This window comes from Zootoca vivipara, chromosome 14 (assembly GCF_963506605.1).
Source record: "Zootoca vivipara chromosome 14, rZooViv1.1, whole genome shotgun sequence".
In the NCBI taxonomy this organism is placed as follows: Eukaryota; Metazoa; Chordata; class Lepidosauria; order Squamata; family Lacertidae; genus Zootoca; species Zootoca vivipara.
In genome coordinates this window covers 26044772-26065846 of record NC_083289.1, presented here as the reverse complement: position 1 = coordinate 26065846, position 21075 = coordinate 26044772, and the positions used below count along the sequence as shown (strand labels likewise).

At 42.7% G+C, this 21075-nt stretch overlaps 1 protein-coding gene across 3 annotated transcripts in view; it reads right to left on the bottom strand.

Moving 5' to 3' along the window:
- Window positions 1–20208, bottom strand: part of MAP2K5 (mitogen-activated protein kinase kinase 5) — a 134443-nt gene extending 114235 nt beyond the window's left edge. For 2 of the 3 annotated variants that reach the window (XM_060282474.1, XM_035132289.2), the window contains exons 1-6: window positions 19631–20207; window positions 15122–15170; window positions 11068–11135; window positions 7722–7791; window positions 5080–5120; window positions 4152–4219 (exon numbers count right to left, since the gene is read on the bottom strand). In XM_060282474.1, the coding sequence (XP_060138457.1) occupies window positions 4152–4219; window positions 5080–5120; window positions 7722–7791; window positions 11068–11135; window positions 15122–15170; window positions 19631–19798 (464 nt within the window). In that variant the 5' untranslated portion in view covers window positions 19799–20207. Of the gene's footprint in view, window positions 1–4151; window positions 4220–5079; window positions 5121–7721; window positions 7792–11067; window positions 11136–15121; window positions 15171–19630 lie in introns of all 3 variants that reach the window. The other variant, XM_035132287.2, reaches the window with a different exon arrangement.
- Between the last annotated feature and the right edge of the window lie 867 nt (window positions 20209–21075).

Here is a 21075-nt window from a genome sequence, read left to right as displayed (position 1 = left end):
TTTTCATTTCATTTCTCCTCTCAACATTCATATTTCCAAAAAAAACCTGAACTTTCATGATGAAATGGTAGGGTTGCAGAGAGAAAACAAGTGCGGGGAAAGGGCAGTGGTAAAGGCAGAGTGGTGCAACGGACAGAAAGTTGGACTTGGGAGCCACTTGTTTCAAATCTCTGGATTACCGGGTAGTTCTAGATCTATAGAATGGGAATGGTTGCAACACGCCACTCATAGTTGTTGATAGAATAAACATGTCAACCAGTTCTAACCACTGATGCTTTGAATGCAATGTTAACTGGTTATTCTTTGATAACTGATATCCACATAAGACTGTAGAACAGGATGGTGCAGGGCAGGGTAGTCCAATGCTTGGCCCAAGGGCCCCCCTCAAAGCCTTATTGATGACCCTTGGCAACATTTGATGCCCCCCCACCCTTGTGCTGCTTTCCCAAAGCTGAGTAAGTAAGAAACTGGGCTTTGAGAAGGAATTGTGAGGGCTGTGACAGGGTCGTGTCCTTCAGACTCCTTCCCAAAGCTTAGTTAGAGGTTTCTTAGCTTTGGGAAGGAGGTGGAAGGGTTCTAAGGACTCTGCCAGAGCCTTGCGTCTCTTTCCCAGAGCCCTGTGCCTCACTTAGCTGGCTTTGAGAAGGCAGTGTGAAGGATGAGAGGGGTTCAAATTTGGGCCTTGTTTCCCCCACACAAGGCAGTGTGTGGCCTGTGGGTTCCATGTTGAAGTACTATTGCAGCCCACTTGATATTAAAAGTTGGACTGCCCTGGTCTACGGTCACAATCCAGTAGGAAGTTTTTGTGCATGAACCTCACTGAAGTGAATGTCAGCTATGTGTGAACAAAGAGGTGCTTTTGCATACCCTCCCATTCATTTATATAGTTTTAAGCAAGAACATCTGCTTTATCATAACCTCCAAAAAAGTTAAAAATGCAATGAGATGTAATTAGTGCATATATACGTCTAAATGCATCAGACACTTAATAAGTCAGGATATGAATGTGCAGGCTGCAGCTACACACAGCTCTTTCTTGCCTTGCATCTCCATTTGCATGGAGGGCAAAACGGACCAGGAAGCTGCAGTTGTAAGCCATAGTTTACAGTTGGCTTACAAATCATGACTTGAGATCACCAAATAAGCCATTTTGCTTGGAGAGTTTCCATAGGAGCATAGAATTGTTGGAAGGGACCATGAGGGTCATCTAGTCCAAACCCCCTGCAATGCAGGAATCTTTTGCCCAACATGGGGCTCGAACCCATGACCCTGAGATTAAGAGACTCATGTTCTACTGTTTCGTTTGGAAGCTCAAGTTCACATGCAACAGAAAGGTATGATCAGCTGTGACTTCTTGATTTGTTTTTCCTCTCCTCATGAAGTGAGTAGCAAAGGAGCAAAGGGGCTGCACACAGGCTGTATACAGGTGCATATTCTTATTAAGCCAGGATTCAATTGTGTGAATGCAGCTGTATTCTTGACAGGCATGAGTGTCTTATCATCAATCTTGTTGACTGAAATTAAAAACATGTATTATATGGTATCTTTGTTCTTTAATAAGCCTCTTGTCTGCTGGACTACTTTAAAGAAACTTTGCCAAATGAAAAGTATACTGATCTTGTCATCTCTTGCAACCAACTGTTTTGTGAACATGAAACGGAGGCAGGCTGTCAGTGACTTCAAAACAGTCATTCCTAATGCAGGCAGGTTTTGGAAAATGAAAGTCAATTAACTGCCCCATTAGATGTCAGCCTCTACAGAAGGCACTGCTTGCAGGGCACTTTCAGAAACAGCTTAAAGTATGTGAAAAAAACAACTGACCACAGAAGGGGGGAAGGGACTTGCTTTAATATGACTAATAAGCTTTAATAATTTTGTAATAATACAATCCTAATACTTTGCTGATAATCCTTCTCCTCTTAGTAAGCAATAGTTTTGATTCCAACTCTAGACGAATGCAGGTTTCCCATACAACACAGAATGACCTCTCCTGCATTAGGCTACTATGGCATTTAGCTGAGGTAACGGACAAAGTTCTCTCCTTGCATTTCCTAATAGAAAGAGGTAACAGAAGAATCATTCTCTCTTGCAAGCCTTTCCTTATATCTTCTTCTTCTTCTTCTTCTTCTTCTTCTTCTTCTTCTTCTTCTTCTTCTTCTTCTTCTTCTTCTTCTTCTTCTTCTTCTTCTTCTTCTTCTTCTTCCATTTCTGCAATACTTAGAGCAGGAGAAACCAACATGGAATCCTCCGATAATTCCCATTATCCCTGACCATTGATTATGTTGGTTTGGGCTAATGGGGACTGTAGTCCAACATCTGGAGGGCAGCACATTGGCTATCCTTGACTTAGAGGATTCCTACAGGTCTTAGGCTTCAGCTGCTTGCTTTAATTCTTCTTTAGTATTTCTTCCTGGCACCCCAAGGCTTCACTCATTGTCAATTTTTTAACCACCTTTACACAAAACAAAACCAATTGTTCTGTCCATCACCCCTTGAAAGTCTGGCCCATCATAATCTTGCAGGACTCTCAATAAGACAGAAATGTCCTGAAGCAGAAGACAAAACTTATAACCATTTCCCTAAGGTAGCCCTATCCTTTCCGCAGGCTTGCAAAACTGGATCCATCTTTGTCTCTTCCCTTGCCTTTGGCCCACCACATCTAAGCTGTGCCCATATCCTGCAGCCCTTCTGTTTCTCCTTTACCAAGATCCACCCTTTCTTCTGCCTATTGCTAAAATCAACTGGTCATGGATCTTGCTATAGCTGTTGTCTTCAGCTGACTTAGAACACCTCTGAATTCCCCCCCCCTCAAGCAAGGATAGCCACTTGAGTGACAAGAGAAGATAACAGTATTGTTCTGTATCACATAATATTCCAAAATGGGACAGGAACAGTCCACTATAATACAGTACAGTATAGGAAACTTAAAGTGCAGTGTCTTTAACAGGGCTGGGCGATATCAGGTTTTCAGCATCGTGATATACCATCAGCCAAACATCGCGGTCTGCCAATATACCGTGATGTTGAAAAAATAAACCGCATAGGCCTCAGGCTGTCAGGCACCAGGTGAAATTGCCACAGCTCTCACCGCGGGAGCTGAGGCGGTTTCAACCCAGCGCCTAGTGGGCTAGGACATGGCAGGTTGTTTGTATGCCTCCGCTGGGGACCAGGAGGGCTCTCAATCCCCAGCTGAGTCATCCCCTGTGCTCTCCCTGCTCGCAGACAAGCAGGGAGAACATCGGGGATCCTTTGTGAGGTTCTGCTGGGGATGGGGAGGGCCATCCCCAGTGCTTCCTTCACTTGCGTAGGAGCCAGCACTGGGCTGGGAGATCCTTTAACTGCTCGGCTGAGCAGAGGGAGGAACACGTTGTATCAGCACTTCTCCCTCTGTGCAGTATGAGGGCAGAGTGGGATGGCGATTACACTCAATGATATATTGCTGGTGAAACCGCCACTGCTCCTGAGTCCTTCAGCTAACAATGTTTGCTGGAGGAAGTCACTAGCAGAGGGACTCAGAAGTGGTGGCGGTTTCACCAGCGATATATCTGCTCCTCATACTAGTCCTGGGCAATATATTGCCCAGGCCTAGTCTTTAAGTTGCTTGATTCACAAGACTTCACTCGCTGGGTCACTAACATTCCCAATTTACAGAGGCTGAAAAGAGATGAGCTGCTCAGAACCCAGTAACTCAATGGCTAGGAAGAGTCTTGAAATCTGGTCTCCGAGATCCTTGCCCACAATCACTGTGCAATGTATCAAACTGGCTGCCTGATTTCCTACACTGCAATCCATGTAGAGACAACTAGTAATCACATAGGAGAATAAAAACCCCGCCCGCCCCCGCAACTGCCCCATGTGAAACAACCATAAACACAGGATGTCTGTATGCCCACTACAGAGCATGCTAAGTTCTGGACTGGGGCAACTGTGCAGAGAGCGCCTCAAAGAAATAGGTTGTCGAAAGGCACAACAGCCTCAAAGACTTAACATTGCTTTCGACAAGCCACAAAACCTTGCTGAAAACTGGTCAACCAAATCCCCCTGAAGTTATCTGGCATTTCCTTATTTGCTCCTGTTAATTACTATGCAGAAATCACTTCTCGGGTTCTGCTTTAATAAAACGCATGCACACATTTCCCTTCAATTCTTACCTATTGCTTGGAAGGGAGTCCGGGACGGCTGCGCCACTATTGTTAGCAGACCCTGCTCGCGTATTTACCTGCAGGCAGGAAAGGAATCTTTATCAGTTGTTTCTATTCCGAGGACATGGTTCTAATTAACCTTTAATTTGCCATGAATTTCCTATTTTCTCTAGGAAGGTTAATTAGCTAGTTGCCCATGGTAGAAAGCCACCCTCTATGTAGGTTACCACATTGTGTTATCAAGGAATCATGCTCTTTTATTCACTCTGCATTTGAAATGCTTGGTTAAGTAATACAATCAAGAACAGGCACACAATAAGGCTTTCATTTCATTCCTATTAAATACATCTTGCTCATTCCTCCCCTCCCCTGTGTGACCATTTTGCAGTAATATATCAATTACATTTGTCTAATATGTCACCAGAAAGACTGAGATATACTCCGCACAACTGTGTATCGTTCGTAATTTGAGATTCATGTAACATTACACAGATGCGTGTCGATAAAATGCAAGTTAAAACATAAATATTGCACAATGTTTGGGCTATGCTTAAACCGGTATAGATTAAGTACGTCAAAATTAATACGATCTTCTTTCTTTGTTACAGATCGTTGGCACAGCCCAAGAGCACAGCTCCTGCACAACTCTGATGTCTGAATGGGGCACCAGAAGGAGGAGGAGCACCTTATTTCAGAGAAAGAAAGCAAGAGAGAGAACCAAAGCAAGAAAAGAAACAAATTTCAGTCACTGATAAACCACACAACTTACTATGATTGCACAGTCGACACCATACAGAAGGAATCTTTCCTCCACAACGTTTTTAAAAAATCTGCTTGTCAAAGCTCAGAAAGTACCATTTTGTTTGACATTTCAATAAGTGGAACACAGCATTGCAAATCCATCTAAGTTTAATGAAACGATTATTGAAATTCCTACCTTCAGGCCATGTATGTTCCGTTTCCCTGGAGGTTTGCAGGCTGAAACAGTAATTGACTAAATTGTAGAACACATCAGGGCCATTTACAAATTTGCTCAAAATGAAATCTTTTTTTTTTTAAAGAATGAGAGTGATACCAAAATTAGTAGAGAGAGAAAAATGATTGAGATATGGTTCCCAAAACCCAAAGCAGGAATTACGTAAAAGCATTTCTAGACCTGCAGGAATAAGCATTTAAAGAAAGATTTGTAGTTTCTAAAAACCAGCTAATATAAATTCTAATTTTATCTTAAATTTCATCAAAATCAATATAACTGTGAGTCATAATGAACACCTTCTAATCCAATTCCCAGTAACTCCTATGTGTTTTTCATTATTTTTCATTCTTTAACTAAAACATTTTTTTTCAGGAGATGCTGTTTTTAGCAGAGGTGATCAAAATACATTTGGGGTGGGTGAGGGTAAATGATGACACAGTTATGCCAATGTGCCAGACACCCACACCATGTAACTGGGGTCAATGCTGCCAGAACATTTTGTTCTGCATTTTCCACACTGAAAATCCAAAGCTGGAGTTTCAAATTTGACTGCCTTAGGACACCAAGGAACAGGCACGGCATAAATTGAGATGATCTCCTTGGTTATTTACACAAAACCCATTGACAGGCTGTTATGAAATATAGGTTTTTAAGATGAAGTACTGCAGAGTGAGAAAGAATTATTTCCTTAAAACCTTTCGAACTCCACATTGACTTTTTCCCCGCCCCCCTGCCCCCCCATGCAGTAGATATGCTTTTGTCAAATGTTAAAGCCACAAAGGCTTCGAGCTATATGTTACGGACAGTTCCCATTTTAAAACTACAGTGCCCTACAAATTGTATGTTAAAGGGCCTGTCAATTTTGATTGATTGTCTGGGAAAGGATGAATTTGATTTTTTTTCCCTTCTCCCCACCACCCATTCTCAGAAATACATGCATTTCACTCCAGCTTTTGACAGGAGGAAACAATGCTATTTATTAGTCAAAAGGACACATATGATAGTTATTAAACACAGCAGTTAGGATCAGCCCATGCAATTTAAGCTATGGAAAATACTACCATTATATTTTTAAATAAGAAATAACGGATTGCTAATTTAAGGGCAAAAGCTAGGAGGTAAATCTGAAAAACAGCCAATGTAAATGCAGTCAGCTATTCCTAATTTGGGGGTGGAAGGGCCAGAAGAGTAAATAATATTTTACTATTAAATAGTTAACCAAGGGGTCCTTTCTTTGCAGGTTATATACTAGTAACAAACTTCATTAGGTGCAGAGTTAAGCCATGATTGGAGAACAATTTAAAATTCCACAATCAAATTCCGCACACAGTATCATGGCAACCTTAACTCTGGATAGCAGGGGGGTAACTTCAGGAATTGCAAGCTTCAGTTTTGGTGCTTTAAGCTGCAATCCTAACCCGATTTTAACCCTTGGGGGGTAAGACCCATTGAACTGAATAGGATTTACCTCTGGCTAGACATGGCTAGGATTGCACTGCAAATCATTTCATCCCTTTGATTTAATTCTGAGCCCTGTGGGTTTCCACCCTACTCCGACCTCCACTAAATAAAAACAAAACAGGCTTATCTGCATTTAATGAGTTACATGTTCTAACCCAATTGCATGCATGCCTTTAAACTATTTCTATCTTGCAAACAGATTTCAAGTACTTGTTACAAAAATGTGCTTCGCCCAAAAAGATGGGGCAGATGTAGGGCAAATTTGCACTTTTAAAAATTAATTCTCTTTTTATACTTGGATCTGGGATGCACTGGAAAGAGCTTTGAAATTGACATTGTGAGACTTCCTCTCACTGGTGGGATCCACAGAGATTGCATGCTTCCCTCATCAAGAATGAAAAAGGACCTCTACATCCTAAACCCACATTCTCTTCCACACAACTTCCTCTTCTCTAAACTGCCAATGCTGTCAAGACTCCTTTTGAGATCTTATTAGCATGTGTTAGAGAATCCTGTTGGTTAATTGCCCACTTCAAACTTCAGAGAGTTACAAGTAATGAAAAGTCTAGAGTGTTTTTAATTGGAAAGCTTGTGTTATGATTATTTGTATACTATCAGTTAACTGATGAAGAGTATAATTTTTAATTATTTTAATTAATTTATTGCAAGGACATTTACTTAGAGAATTTAAAACCATCTCTCTTAACAACTAACTTTCAGAGATGGGAAAGGGGAAAATTACATATCATGTTAAGATACATGTGTTAAGAAAAGATCCCCATTAGCCCAGGTATTGACAATATTCCAGTTTTTAGCTGTCTCATGCAAGCAGCAAAGAAGTGGACCACCCAACAGAGTTAATGGTTGCTAGCTGCATAGGCCTGACTTCACTGATTGGCATCTGTACGCATTCACACCTTTGCACTCACCATTTTTAAATGGGCACAAGTTGTACAATGCAAACTAAAATCTGGTCTGGAGAATGACATATTATCTGCAGAAACTGTGGCGTCCCCAGAATAATGGATTCCTCCTTCAAAATTAAGACATAAATGTGACATTACATGCCTCTGAACCTGTAATCACCGATAAAGCAGCTTGTAGATGCAATGGCTGGCAATTAAAACTTTTTTAAACATTACCTCTTGGATAGATCTGCAGAGGCACTATTAACTGTCCATTTACTTCCTGTTCCATTACTGTGGTGTAATACTGCGAAAAGATGTACAGTATGAGAAAGAGAGAAATCATTCAGTTATATACACAGACTGGCAACAGTGTGTCTCCCTGAATTCAACAGTTCCAGAGAGACCATGCTAATTGCAGCAAAGAGATTGACTAATGCTCTTTTTTTCAGCTGTCACCAAGACATTTTGCCCTCTTCACTGAATTCACAGCAGTATTTTGTTTTTAAAGTGGCAACTGGACCCTTGCTTACTGACTGCAAAAGGAAAACCGCAAAGGGGCTTCCAATTTACTACAGGGGCAGTTTTAAGACTTTAGTATTAACTTTAAAGGCCCTAAACAGTTTGGGACCAAGGTGTCTGAAAGAGTGTCTGTTCCTGCACAGACCTGCCTGATCCCTGCAATCAGCTTCAGATGCCCTCCTAGTTCTGCCACAAGCTGCAGATGTCCGTCTGGCAACAACCGTGAACCGTTTTTTACCACGACGATTGAATATTGGAAATGGCAACAGTGATGTATATTTTGAAATAAGCCAAGCATGTTAAGCGTTATCATTTCAATAGCCTTGCAAGGAGCTTTACAATTATCATTATCCTTTTTTCTTTACATGAGTCTGCACAGCAATGCCTCAGATTTACTCACAGGGAACCCCACCACAAGATGCGGGAATGGACACTACCTTTGAAAAAGGCTTAAATGCACACATGAAGATGTCTGCCAGTAGTCAAGAGTGCTAAATGCAACCTCTTTCACATAGCAGAGGCAGAGGACAAACAGAGATGACCAACATTTGTATATTCTCTGCTGCTACCAGGGGCGTAGAAGCAGCTGGCCGGCCAACACTGGCAACAAAATCCTGGGCAAGATGGATCTAGGGCCTAATCTAGGTAAGACAGTTCTTTGTTCTAACAGAAGATGGGAAGCTGTGAATTGACCAAGCTATCCAGAAACTCAAGAGCTGAATGGAGATTTGAATCCCCATAGGTTGCCCATGTTCTATACCAGGATGGCTAACTTTTGGTTCTCCAGATGTTGCTGGACTACAATTCTCATCATCCCTGGTCATGAGGGTTGGAGGGTAACACATTAGCCACCCCTGCTCTGCTCTATCTGCTGGACCATGGTGTCATTCTCCTCTAGCAAGAAGCAGAGAAAACTAGCATGAGCTTAAAAGCAGATAACTGAGATATGCTCCAAGGGCCAGTACCAGCCTCAGAACCCAGATTATAACAGTGCAACTCCCATGCATTTCATTGGGGCTTACACCACAGAGGTTCATAGTAGATTTTGCCCTATGTTTCTTTAAAAATAAAAAAAGTAATGTCGCTTTCTCCATTACTCAAACAGAGATGACAAGTAAATGAAATATCAATCATGTCAGCTGTCAACCTTTTGGGACAGCAATAACTGTTAACAAGTAGTCTGGAAAAATTGTCCAAAAATGATTTGTCCTCCACATATGAGCACTTGAGGTTGCCATGGAAAGTTAAGGTGCCAGTGGCTATTTGGAACATTGTTCAGGTATTCTTTTTAATGGAAAATTTGCCAGTTATTGATCCAAAACGTGTACCCTTTGCTTCCAGATAGCTGCAAGCAACTTTCCAATCAGTGGCTGTCAAAAAAATTACTGCCTTTTTATACCAATAGAAGACAACAGTGGCAGTGCAGCCCTACTGTCACTTAATGCCACTCTCTTAATTAACCAAAAGTACCATAAGAAATTCATTCATTCATTGCTATAGGGATTCTAAAATAGGTTTTCTACAACACCTTTTTGTCCTATATAGCAAATTTATTATGGCATTACTTTCAAACAGCATATGGCAGTTTCTGAACAACCTTGGAATATATGTGGTTCACATGTGAACCAAAACAAAGCCTTCACCAAAGCTGACCTCTATTATATCATTTATTTCTCAGTTAAAAACAAATATTCAGTTTGCTTTGACAATAGCAAAGCCTGAAAAGGCCTGGCACTCACTCTTGCAGGCTGCAACTTCTCAAAACTGTGGCTATGATGTTATGACTCATATACCATACCAAAAACTCCCTGCAGTTTCAGGGGCAATTTGCCACACAGAATGAGTGGACTGGGCATTAGTGAAACACAAGTCCAAAACCCTCTTGGGTGCACAGAGTGAGTTGCATGCTTTTTTTAGATAAGGGACGTAAGCTCCTCTGTACACAAGCTTTCCTTCAGTGGGAAGGGGGGCAGTGGGGATAGGTATTCCAGCTGTCCTCCCTTCATTGAAATGACTGGGAATTTGCTGCACACAATGAAGTTCCAAGCAGTCAGTGGAGACTCCTTATGCATAAGGAACCCCTGGGTTAGGCTGCCAGAGCACAATGTAGAACTGAGGTCTGCACTGAAGAACTGTCAATCACTGTATCTTTTTAGGAAGAAAAGATGTGGAAGATCAATGAATTGTGCCACTCTTATTTTAATTGGGGGGAGGGGAGATAATAGCTAAACTCATGCTCATTTATAAAACACAAAGGACAAGTCATTTATAAAGTTATATACAAGTCATTGAGATTCAATGAGTAACCTTGTTTTCATGTTTTTACAGTTATTAAAAGACAATACATCTCAAAAATCTTCTCTGCATGCTGAGCCTGCAGCTAAAATATAACTCTTCTGAGAGAAGGGGTGAAAAAGTCTCCAGATGAAAGCAGATTTTGTTTTTAAAAAACACATTTTTTTTAGAGCCGAGGGGTTCATTTTTAATGAGCCGTTACTTTAAGTACTGCATAAAAAAACGCAAGAAATTGATAGTCCATTTAGTTTGCACTATATCTAATGCAAAAGTCATTAGGATGCATTACTCTCAATGTTCATGATATGATCTGTAAGTGTAGTTGCTTTTTTCTCTCTAAAAAAAGGAGCGAGCGCTTCAAAGTTTCATGTGAGATCTCTGCACCAAACCAATAGAATAAATAAATAATACACCCTCCATTTGCTTTTTAACAGTTTAAAACACCAGAAAAAGGAGTGGAGGAATGAATGAATCTGATCAGAAGCTACCAGAAGCATCTGCAAAAGTCAGACTGAAATGAAGTCATAGGTCTCTTTGTATCTGCCATTCAATTCAAAGTTTCTTATACAGGAGACACGGATTATGGCTGAAATCTCACATGATTATTCATGTATTTATTGAATAAAATTTATATACTGCTTGACTGTAAAAACAACAACAACCCACCCCTCAATAATTTACAAAAAAACAACAACCACCAATAGCACTATTAGTAAAATAAATTAAAATAATCAAAAAATTAAAACTAGCTTTAGGAAATACCTACATAGGACAGCATCGCTTTCATTTCTTCATCACTTCGAACAGTAATCCTATCACCATCCTCATCTTCATCTGTAAAAAAGCCCATGTCTTTAGAATTATTAGTTTAAAAGAATAGCACACATTTTACAAACAGGAACCTTATGTTGTATGCCTTAGCAAACAAAACTGGAAAGTGAATGGATTTTAAAACAATAACAAAGTAAGGCAAAGGGATATCAATGCACTTAACCAAATAAATTTCAGATGTACAGTATTTCTTAGTATAGTAATTTCCTAGTATAGCCCATAAAAAGCTTCCTTACACCAACAGGGGCGAAGGAAGGCTAGCCGGCACCCGGTGCGGGGTGTCAGGGGGGCAAGGCAAACTGCCTGGCGGCACATGCACCGTACATACAACATAGAGCGCACATGCATGGGACGCTGGGTGGTTTTCCATATGAACGGGAGCGGGATCCTCTGCTCGTGGCTGCAGCTCTGAGAGAGCTGGAGCTGCAAAGCCATGTACAGCCGATGGCTAGCGGGTAGGCTTGCCTTGGGAGTTGTCGCGGGCGGGGGCACCCGCCTACAGCAAGCCGGGGAAAGGGGGGAGCTGCAAAGCAGCATGCAGCAGCTCCTTCGCAGCTTTGCCAGCAGGCGGCACCCCCGTAGGCTTGGGAGTCACGGGCAGGCGGGGGACGGAATGTCACCCCCGTCAGGGTGGCACCCGGAGCGCACTGCGCCCACTGCGCCCACCTTGCTCCGCCTCTACACACCAAACCAAATCAGCGGCCGATTTAGCTCAATAACTATCTACACCAGCCTTTCTCAACCTTGGATCTCCATATGGTGTTGGACTACAACTCCCGTCTTCCCTAGCGAGCAGAACCAGTGGTCAGGAAGTATGGAAGATGTAATCCAACAACATCTGGGGACCCAAGGTTGAAAAAGGCTTGACTACTCTGACTGGCACTGGCTCTGCAAGGTTTCAGATAGGGGTCTCTCCCATCCCTACTTGGAGATACCAGTGATGAACAGTGATTAAATATGGGAGCATGCAAAGCAGGTACTCTTGAACTATGTCCCTTCCCAAATGAGGAATTAGATGAGGAGAGACTGAACAAGAACAAGAACAGAATGCTGAAAGTCATACAAATGTTATACCTTCAGATATGGCCTACAGCTTCACATCCTGTTTATTATTATTATTATTCCGCCAAGGATGATTTACATTTATTCAGATAGAATTAAATGGCTATAGAATTTCAGGTCGTAACAGAACTATTCTGTTCATATATACAGGTATTGATGCTCTAAGAAGTTGGATTTAGGATAAACATTAGGGAGAAATATGGTTGCAAAGGCAACCATAGACGATGCTTTCCTTCCTACTTGCTCCCCGCCCCCCATTCCTTCGCACTGTCAAAATATAGATTAAACTTCAGGACAGAAACTTGTCAATTTTTGCTTATCTTATTCTGTAAACTCTGTGTTGCAGCAACAATGCTGCGGGTGGAAGATACCCTGGTGTCAAACTAGATAATTCATTATATAACAAGGGTTCGCAGAAAGTAGATCAGGATCTACCCACAGATCCAAGTGATTTGAAGTAAATCAGTAAGGATTTCTGACTCTCAGCTGTTTAAGAACACAGCAACAACACAATGAAAAATGCTGGGGTGGGGGAGAGTGGATTGTTGCATGAAAGGACTATGGCCTGAGTTCCGTTCTGCCACTGAAAGCACATTTCTGTGTTCAGAATTCTAAAGCGTTTGCCTTGCCTGGCTCTAGTTGGAGGATCTTGGGGTTCTGGTGAAGAAGATGAAAGCCTGAAATCTGCTTTTCCCCTGCTCTGCAACACCATTTCTCAAAAGGAGACAGGAACACAAGACTTCATTTAAAAATACTGTATAGTTTTTTGTATCTTCAACAGAAGCAATTAGAATAGTAACTGCTGTGAAAAGTCTCAACACAATCTGACTCTGAATGAAAAGAGCTATTTTAAAAAAACAGAACAGGCAAGAAAACAGAATCCTGTTAAAACAGATACCTTGAAGGAATATTTTGTAGTGAGGGGCCACCATTTGAAAAGCCAATTGGAACAACTAAGAAAGCACTTCATTACTGTAGATTAGCTCTAAAAGCAACACAAGCTTTAGAATCCTCAGGTAAAGCACAGTGTCTTTCATGTTCTTAACATAGAAACATTTCTGCACAAGACAGATGGTTGATGGGTATTAAAAGGAGTAGGGTCTGTCTAAAACAAAAGAGCATAATTTGTTATTTGGGGGTGGGGGAAAACCCACTAGACACTGTATTTCTCAGATTAAGTAGGAAGATTTTTTACCACCCCACTGGGAATAAAATGTATGGAATCACCCTCAAAATGATTCTGCTCAACACAAAGGTTCGGAAGGGGTTTACCAAGCCCCTCTGCTTGCCTAGAGCACAAACAACATGATATTCCAGCCCATTACGGAAGCAGAAGTAGAACTAAAATAAAATAAAGCCTGGATTTTACTAATGTCACATCCTCATAAGACACCAAATAGAATGCAGCAGATGGCAGTCAAATATTCCAGAGCAATCTTTGCAAAAGATGCAGTGTGTCATGCACAATGCAAAACGGTTTGGGATAAAAGGGCCATAACGAGCCATATGTCGTTAGTCATTTTATTTGTAGCAACATGGCGTACAACAGCGAAAGGCCCATCAAGGTCCAATGGTGAGGGAGAACTACAGCCCCAGGTAGAGGCAGACACAGAAGACACACTGGAGATAGCAATAACTAAGCAAACAGGAGAGAAAGCTGCTGTGGATAGCAATTAAATGCCTCCAAGAAAGTCATCAAGTAGCTGAGAAGATGCTTAAACCAGTAAATTTCAGGCCTTCAGCATGGAGAAGATAACCCTGAAACCAAGCACCATCAATATACGTTAACATATTTCTGATGCCACTTAAATGGCAGGGGAAACAATGTCATGCCGGTGTAAAATGACAGGGTAAAACCAAGAACTGGAAAGAACAGCAGCAGATGTGAAATCTATAAGTCAAGGCAAGTTCTGCCTAAAGGTTTCAGTAATGTGGATTACTGCTCTGGCCGCAGTGCCTGCTCCTGGCACACAAGAGTTCAGTGGAGGTTGATGCACAAAGCAGGAAAGCTGAAAGGACAGTCTTGGCAGCAAGCAGATGTCTTCACAGAAACAGTTATACCAGCTTGACCAGACCCAAACTCTTAAAGCCCTTTCCATGTCTCAAGAACTCTTTCCCAGCAATAGAATGATTATTAATAATAAAATAATGCTTTCCCCTAACTGTTCACAGCAAGTGCGCAATCTCTATACAACAATCCTGTAAGCCATGACAGTCTCATTTCCCACATATTACAGACTGAGGGCAGGGGAGTGGGCCTGAAAGATAGCAGCCTGCTTAAGACCACCCATAGGTTCATAGCTGAGCTGAGGTTTGAACCTAAGATATCCAGTCCATAGTGCACGGTCTCTTACCATTACATTACACAGCCCAGTACTGACAGTTCTGCCATCAAGAGCTTGATATCAGGAACTTACACAGATTACACTTTTGGAGACTTGAGCTGAGACAATAGCTGTTCTCCCACTAACAGAATGATCAGGGGTGAGAGCCACCTGATTCTAGAGAATATGACATTTCAGCAACCAATCTAATGTTCTACATTTGTACACTCCACACTTCTAAGAGCTAGCTACTGATTTCTGCTTTTAATAATAATAATAAAATCTGAAAATTAAAATCTCAGCCTACAAAGCCTCCAGGTACTTTATACTTTTCATTTAATTTGAGCAATATAATTGCAGCGCGCACAAAGAGCACTGTAAGGTCATGCTGGTAATTAAAGCTATATTGTAGAAATATGCACTCTCAAAATGTGATTAAATAATAAAATATTACTTAGCTTGGGATCGTCATTAAACTTGCATTCATATATAAATATTTAACTGTAGCATGTCTGAACATAAACAATATGTAGTTGTCATTTTTTTAAATAAATAATGTGAGTACTGAGCCATCCTCAGACTCATATTCATAATCATACTCACATTCAAAGGCTGTTGTCGTCGCATCAGGCAGAACCTGGCTGATCACATCCTGCAAAATAAAAATAAAAATGGAGGCAGAGTGAGCTGTATTTTTATCAACCCTTTTTGTAGAACCACTTACTTTCAGATCCTCTTATTAGCACATTCACAGGTTTTTCTCTCTTGCTGCTGGAACAGAAGATACCAAAAGCAAATGCAAGTCATGGGATCATAGAATTAGAAGTCATCTCAAAGGTCATCTAGTCCAATTCCCTCCCCTACCAATGCAGAAAACCTGCTCATCTAGCACCTTAGATAGGGGGGGGCATCTAGTCTCTGCTTTTAAATTTCTAACAAAAAATAAAGCCCACCACCTTCTGAGACTGTCTGTTACTTTTGAATAGCTCGGAAGTTCTTCCAAATATGACCAATCATGTAATTTGAACCCATTAAGTTGCATGTCATCCCCTGGAGCAACAGAACACAAATTTGCACCATCATTTATGTGAATCCCCTTAAAATGTATTGCATTGCCTCTTTAACATCTCTTCCCAAGGCTCTTCTCCCTTCGATTTCTTCCCCCTTCAATCTTTCCTCATAAGACCTGGTCTCTACCAATCATGATCTTTGTCATCCTCCTCTGGAAATGTTCATTTGGCAATATTTTTCTTAAACTGAGGTGCCCCCTAAATTGGCACAGTATGTCAAACAATATCCAACCAAGGTCTGAGTGACACCTTTACTTCTTGTGCCCTGGACACAATACTTTTTTTCATGTAACCAAGAATTCCATTAGCCATTTTAACCACTGCATAGTATTGCTGGTTCATGTTTGGCCTGTGGTTTACTAAAATCCCAGATACTTTTCACATCTACCGCTGCAAGGTTAGGTGTCACCCATCCTTTATTTGTGCATTGGATTTTGTATACAGTACTCAAATGCAAAACTCTACATTTATCTCAGATGAAATTCATTCTGTACACTGAGATGGATCCTCCAGCCATTTTGGTGTCACCTGCACATTGGGTGTACTTTAATCCAAATATTTTCCTTCGTCATGCATTCAGTAAGCATGTGTCAAGTATACTGCCAAAGAAGAGGGCACTCTAATCCAGCATTCGAAACTCCCCTTGTTCTAGGCGCATTTTGCGACAGGGAATTTCATTAATGTGAGCAGTTTCTGAGCTCTGGGTGCAGTATTTCAGATTAAAACTGCCACTGCTGGAAGGAAAGGAGGACCTTTTTCTGCTTCCCCACTTACAGTCACTCTCTGAAGACTGGAGAAGAGACCCTCATAAGAATATAGGGGGGTGGGGCAGGGGATGTAAAAAAGTGTGCCTAGACACTCCATTGTGGCACCCATAACCTAGGTTTAAGATGCTATTTAGCTCCTAGCTTTCATATCTCAGTTTCTAACACTGCTCTAATCCAACTCTCTCCCCAGGAAGACAGAACTACTTATACTCTATTAAAGTACAGTGGACGCTCGGGTTGCGAACGGGATCCATGCGGGAGGCACGTTCGCAACCCGCAGCGTTTGCAACCTGCAGCGCTGTGTCTGCGCACACGTGGGTCGCAATTCAGCGCTTCTGCGCAATGCACGATTTAGCGCTTATGCGCATGCATGAGCACCAAAACCCGGAAGTAACCCGTTTGGTATGACTGTAATTGAATGTTGAACATGCACTAACCCGGAGGCAATCTCAAGTGCAGAAATGGCTATTTGGTTAGATTTAAAACAAACAAACAAACAAACAAATAACATGTACCTTAAGAACCCAGTTTCCAAAATGCATGCCAAATTTTACTTCACTAGTGTCAGATGTTACCAGCTTCACTAGGAAAATAGCCTTTGGTACTCTTTAAGCTAATATGAAAATGCCACTGACAAGGATGTTAACAGGGTGATCTGGAAATCCCAGTTGGGAAAGTAGCCATTATCTTCAAAGTCTATACATGATAAATGATGTAACGTTTGGGTTCACAAAGAAACAGCAGAGTGTCTCTTTCCTTTTACCACTGGTCAGCCTTCTTTAATTGCACATACAAAAGATTGGTTGAACCACATTAAAGTTTGTTATTACAAAACTTGTTATTACTCTCTGAGTACTAGATCAGCCCAAGGAGAAAAAATAAAAAGCTCAAGATTCAGCACTCTAAAAGGGAAGTCACTGTGGACATTGGAAACTCAGATGTATAGCACTAAGCTATGGCCAAAATTCATCCCTTCTTGCAAAAGAAAGGGATTTTTCCAGATTCTTAAGCAGTATTCTTTTCAGACACCTTTTGCCTTTTACCTTCAGATTTACTTTTTGCCTAAATGTGCATTTGGGGACCTTCAAAACTTTTTTGCTGTTGCCACCCACCTTAGGTCAGGCTGTGACCTAATAGCGGATCCTAACTTTGTTGGCATCCATCTGTCTCGAGAGACAATGGAGTATGCCTCTAGGGGTAAAGTCAAACATCTGTGTTAGCAGCACCAAAAAAAAACCTCTCTAGGGTATATGGAGGTCCTGGGCTGCCCAGATGACAGGAACCCCCCCCCCCCGGCCTCACTGATCAACCAGCTGAACCTAAATATTAGAGAACCTCAGAAATATTCACCAAAACTTTTTTGTGAAAACTGTCTATGTCAGGCATCCCCAAGCTGCGGCCCTCCAGATATTTTGGTCTACAACTCCCATGATCCCTAGCTAACAGGACCAGTGGTCAGGGATGATGGGAATTGCAGTTCAAAACATCTGGAGGGCCGAAGTTTGAGGATGCCTGGTCTATGTGATGCAAGAAGAACGTAAAGCAGGTCTGCTGGGTGGTTTTGGTTAACTTCATACAAATCTACCATACATCACCAGCTTTCTGCACTGTAAAAGAAGTTGCCATCATTCAAAAGTTTAAAAATTGTTCTTCCTTTTAACTATGCTGCAGTTCTACACACAATCCTTGGGAGCAAGTACCATTGAACTTCTTTCCAAGTAAACATGCATAGGACAAATGATCACACTACATGCACTAATTGACTTGCCAATGAGTATTTGTGTTATCTATGTTTCTTGCAAATGCTTCCATGTCCCACTACAGGTGTTAATGAAATCATATCACCAGTCTGCTACTATAAAACATTAAAAGCAATACCTATTTAACATATACAGTATTTAAGATCTAATTATCCTTTGCAGACACTAGATATTCTCACTGCCATTCAAGTCCCATCTTACCATTTTCTCCTTTACATATCTCCCAACTAAGATTGCACTTCACAATGTAACAAGGTGGGTTTGAGTCCATAAAAAACCTATGCCATAATACATTCATATGGGCTCATCCACACTTCCGTTTTTCCTGTGATTTCCCGGCACAGGTCCAAGAGTTTTCATTTGCCCCCTTGCTCTCCCCTGAAAAATCCACTGTTTACTGCTGAATCACAATAAACATCAACCCACAGTTTGCTCTGATTCAAACTTAGTCTTGTAAGGTGCCACAAGACTCTGACTGTTTTTCCTGCAGGAGACTAACACAGCTACTTATCTTCAAATGCCCAGAGTTGCATCACCACATTATAGCTATAAAAAAGGAGCGGGGAGTTCTTATCATTAAAATTGTGATATGGGAAGTCTATTCACTAACCCAAAATAATATGCGGCCAGAGAGGAAGTAAATCTGAAGGCTTTATTACATTTCTCTCCCAGACCTGTGTTTCAGAAAAGCTGGCACATCTTGTACCTTTTGACTACTCTGATAAAGTGGTGCTTCCAGACAGGTGCTTATTTATTAAAATATTTCTACAGTATACCCCTATATCCTTAAAAATATCAATACACTTTATAAAAAACATTAAAAAATGTAATAAAACCATTAAAACGTTAAAACATGGTGGGATTTGGGCCCCCATGTGTACAGCATCCACAGGACACAGGCATCAAAATGCCAACAACACCCAACGTAACCCAGGTTAACACTTTCCAAGGAAAAATGTTATTGATACATTTCCAACAACCAGCTTGCAATCTGTATGCAGAATTCCTCATCTTTCTCTGAAACCTCCCTACGTGGAAGAGGAGCTTCCAATTCACTGGACAAGACGGAAATTTTCCATTGCTGTAACTGAAAAGAGGGGGAGCCTGGGTCTACTTCGCAGCAGCTGCGGAGTAGAGTGGGATGGAGATAACCACCTGTTAATCCAGAGTGGGGGGGGGGAAGGCACGCAAAACAAACCCCACAGAACAAGCAAGAAGACACCCGGTCCTCGCCCCAACCCATCTCCAATAGGGGTATTTGCGGCGTTTCGAAACCGAAGCCCCCCACCGGAAGGCGGTGGAAATGCGGGGTAAGTGGCAGAGAAGAAGCCGCCGCTATTTCGCCAAATGCCCCCGGGAAAGCGGCGGTTCCTGAGGCGCAATAGGCAGGGCACCCGGGGAACCCACCCACCCACATTTCCCTGGCACCTCAGGCCCGAGCTAATGGGGAGGGGTGCTCCGAGTGACACCCCCCCCCCCAGCTCCATATTCCTCCTCTCTCCCTCCCTCACTCACCAGGACGTCCCTGAAGAGCAGCTGAGGCGCCGGGTGGACCGTCCAGTCCACGGCGCCGCCGTCCGGGACGCGGATGCGGATGACCAACGCCGGGTTGGGGGGCTCCATGGCGGGGCTGGGGCCGGCGGCTGAGGCGGCGTCGGCGTCGCCCACAGCCAGTAAGAGCATCCCCGGAGCAGCCGCCGGGGCCGAGGGAGACGGAGAGGGCGAGGGAGGCTCGCTCACATGGCTTGCTCGGACTAGGCCGAGGCGGGCCTGAGAGGGAGGCAGGAAAAAGGAGCCGGGCGGGATTCCCCCTCAGGCGCAGCTAGGCCCAGGCGGGCGCCTTCGTAGCGGAGAGGAAGGCTGGGAAAGCCGAGGGGAGGCGCCGGCGATGGTGCAGCCGCCGCTGCGCCGAGAAAGGGGGCAGCCGGGCGGGAGTTCGCCAGGGCAGGAAGGCCCCCTTCGCCGCAACGGGGACGGCCTCCTAAGCCGGGCCTCGCCCCCGCCGGCGCCACAGCAGCCCCTTTTCCCTTCAAGGGATGACTCTTTTTCTCTACCCCCACCCCCGCCCGCTGCTCACCCCAGTTAGGCCGCCTTTGCTTAACGTCACCCATTCCGCGTCTTCCGCCCCCCCCCCCAACAGCATACACGGCGGATATTTCCATATCGCACAAACACAGACTTATTTATTTTTCCGAAGTCTCGTTTTCCGTATTTCTGCATTGCGTGCAAAAACCCACAATGAAAACCACCATTTAAGTGTGCGCGTGCGAGGTAGGTTGCGCGCACACCCACCCACCCCACAACTTTTCCCATCAGCTCCGCCGAAAGGACCAGCAGCTTTCAGCTTCTCCTTTTCCTGAAAGTCTTTCCTTCACAGCAGGTCATTCCAAGAACTGTAAGTATGTGTTGTGTACACACCAAGCCTTTAAAAAGCATTCCAAACACGTTCTTTTCCCTCCAGGCATTCTGGCCGCCGGAGTTTACCCCTTCACCGTTGCAATTCCCAGCAACCCTTAACAAACTGCAGCTCCCCGAATTTAATTGAAAGGGAAAGGATATGTTTGAATGTGCTTTTACAGGTATAATGTGTAGCTGTTTTGTGTTTTTCCTCCTCCCCTCCACATTCCCTTTCCTTTTGTGTTGTGTCTTTGGAACTAAAGCTGAGAGCAGGGACTAACCTATCATTCACATTGCTCTAGAAGCCTGATTTGCCTGAAGATTGAGAGTATTGAAAAAAACCAAAACATTAAAAAGCTTTAAAATGTCAATTTTCTTCCCTTCCCCCTTGAAAAATAGTCAGCAGTGGGGGCAGACCAGCTTCTAGAGAAGCCACTATAAACATACTATGTGCTGCCAAAGCAGCACCCTTTTCCAACTCCCTCCCCCCACCAAGCAGTAAAACACCAAGGAGATTCTCAGTGGTAAAGGGGAGATCTAGGGCAGATCTCTGAGCCTGGGGG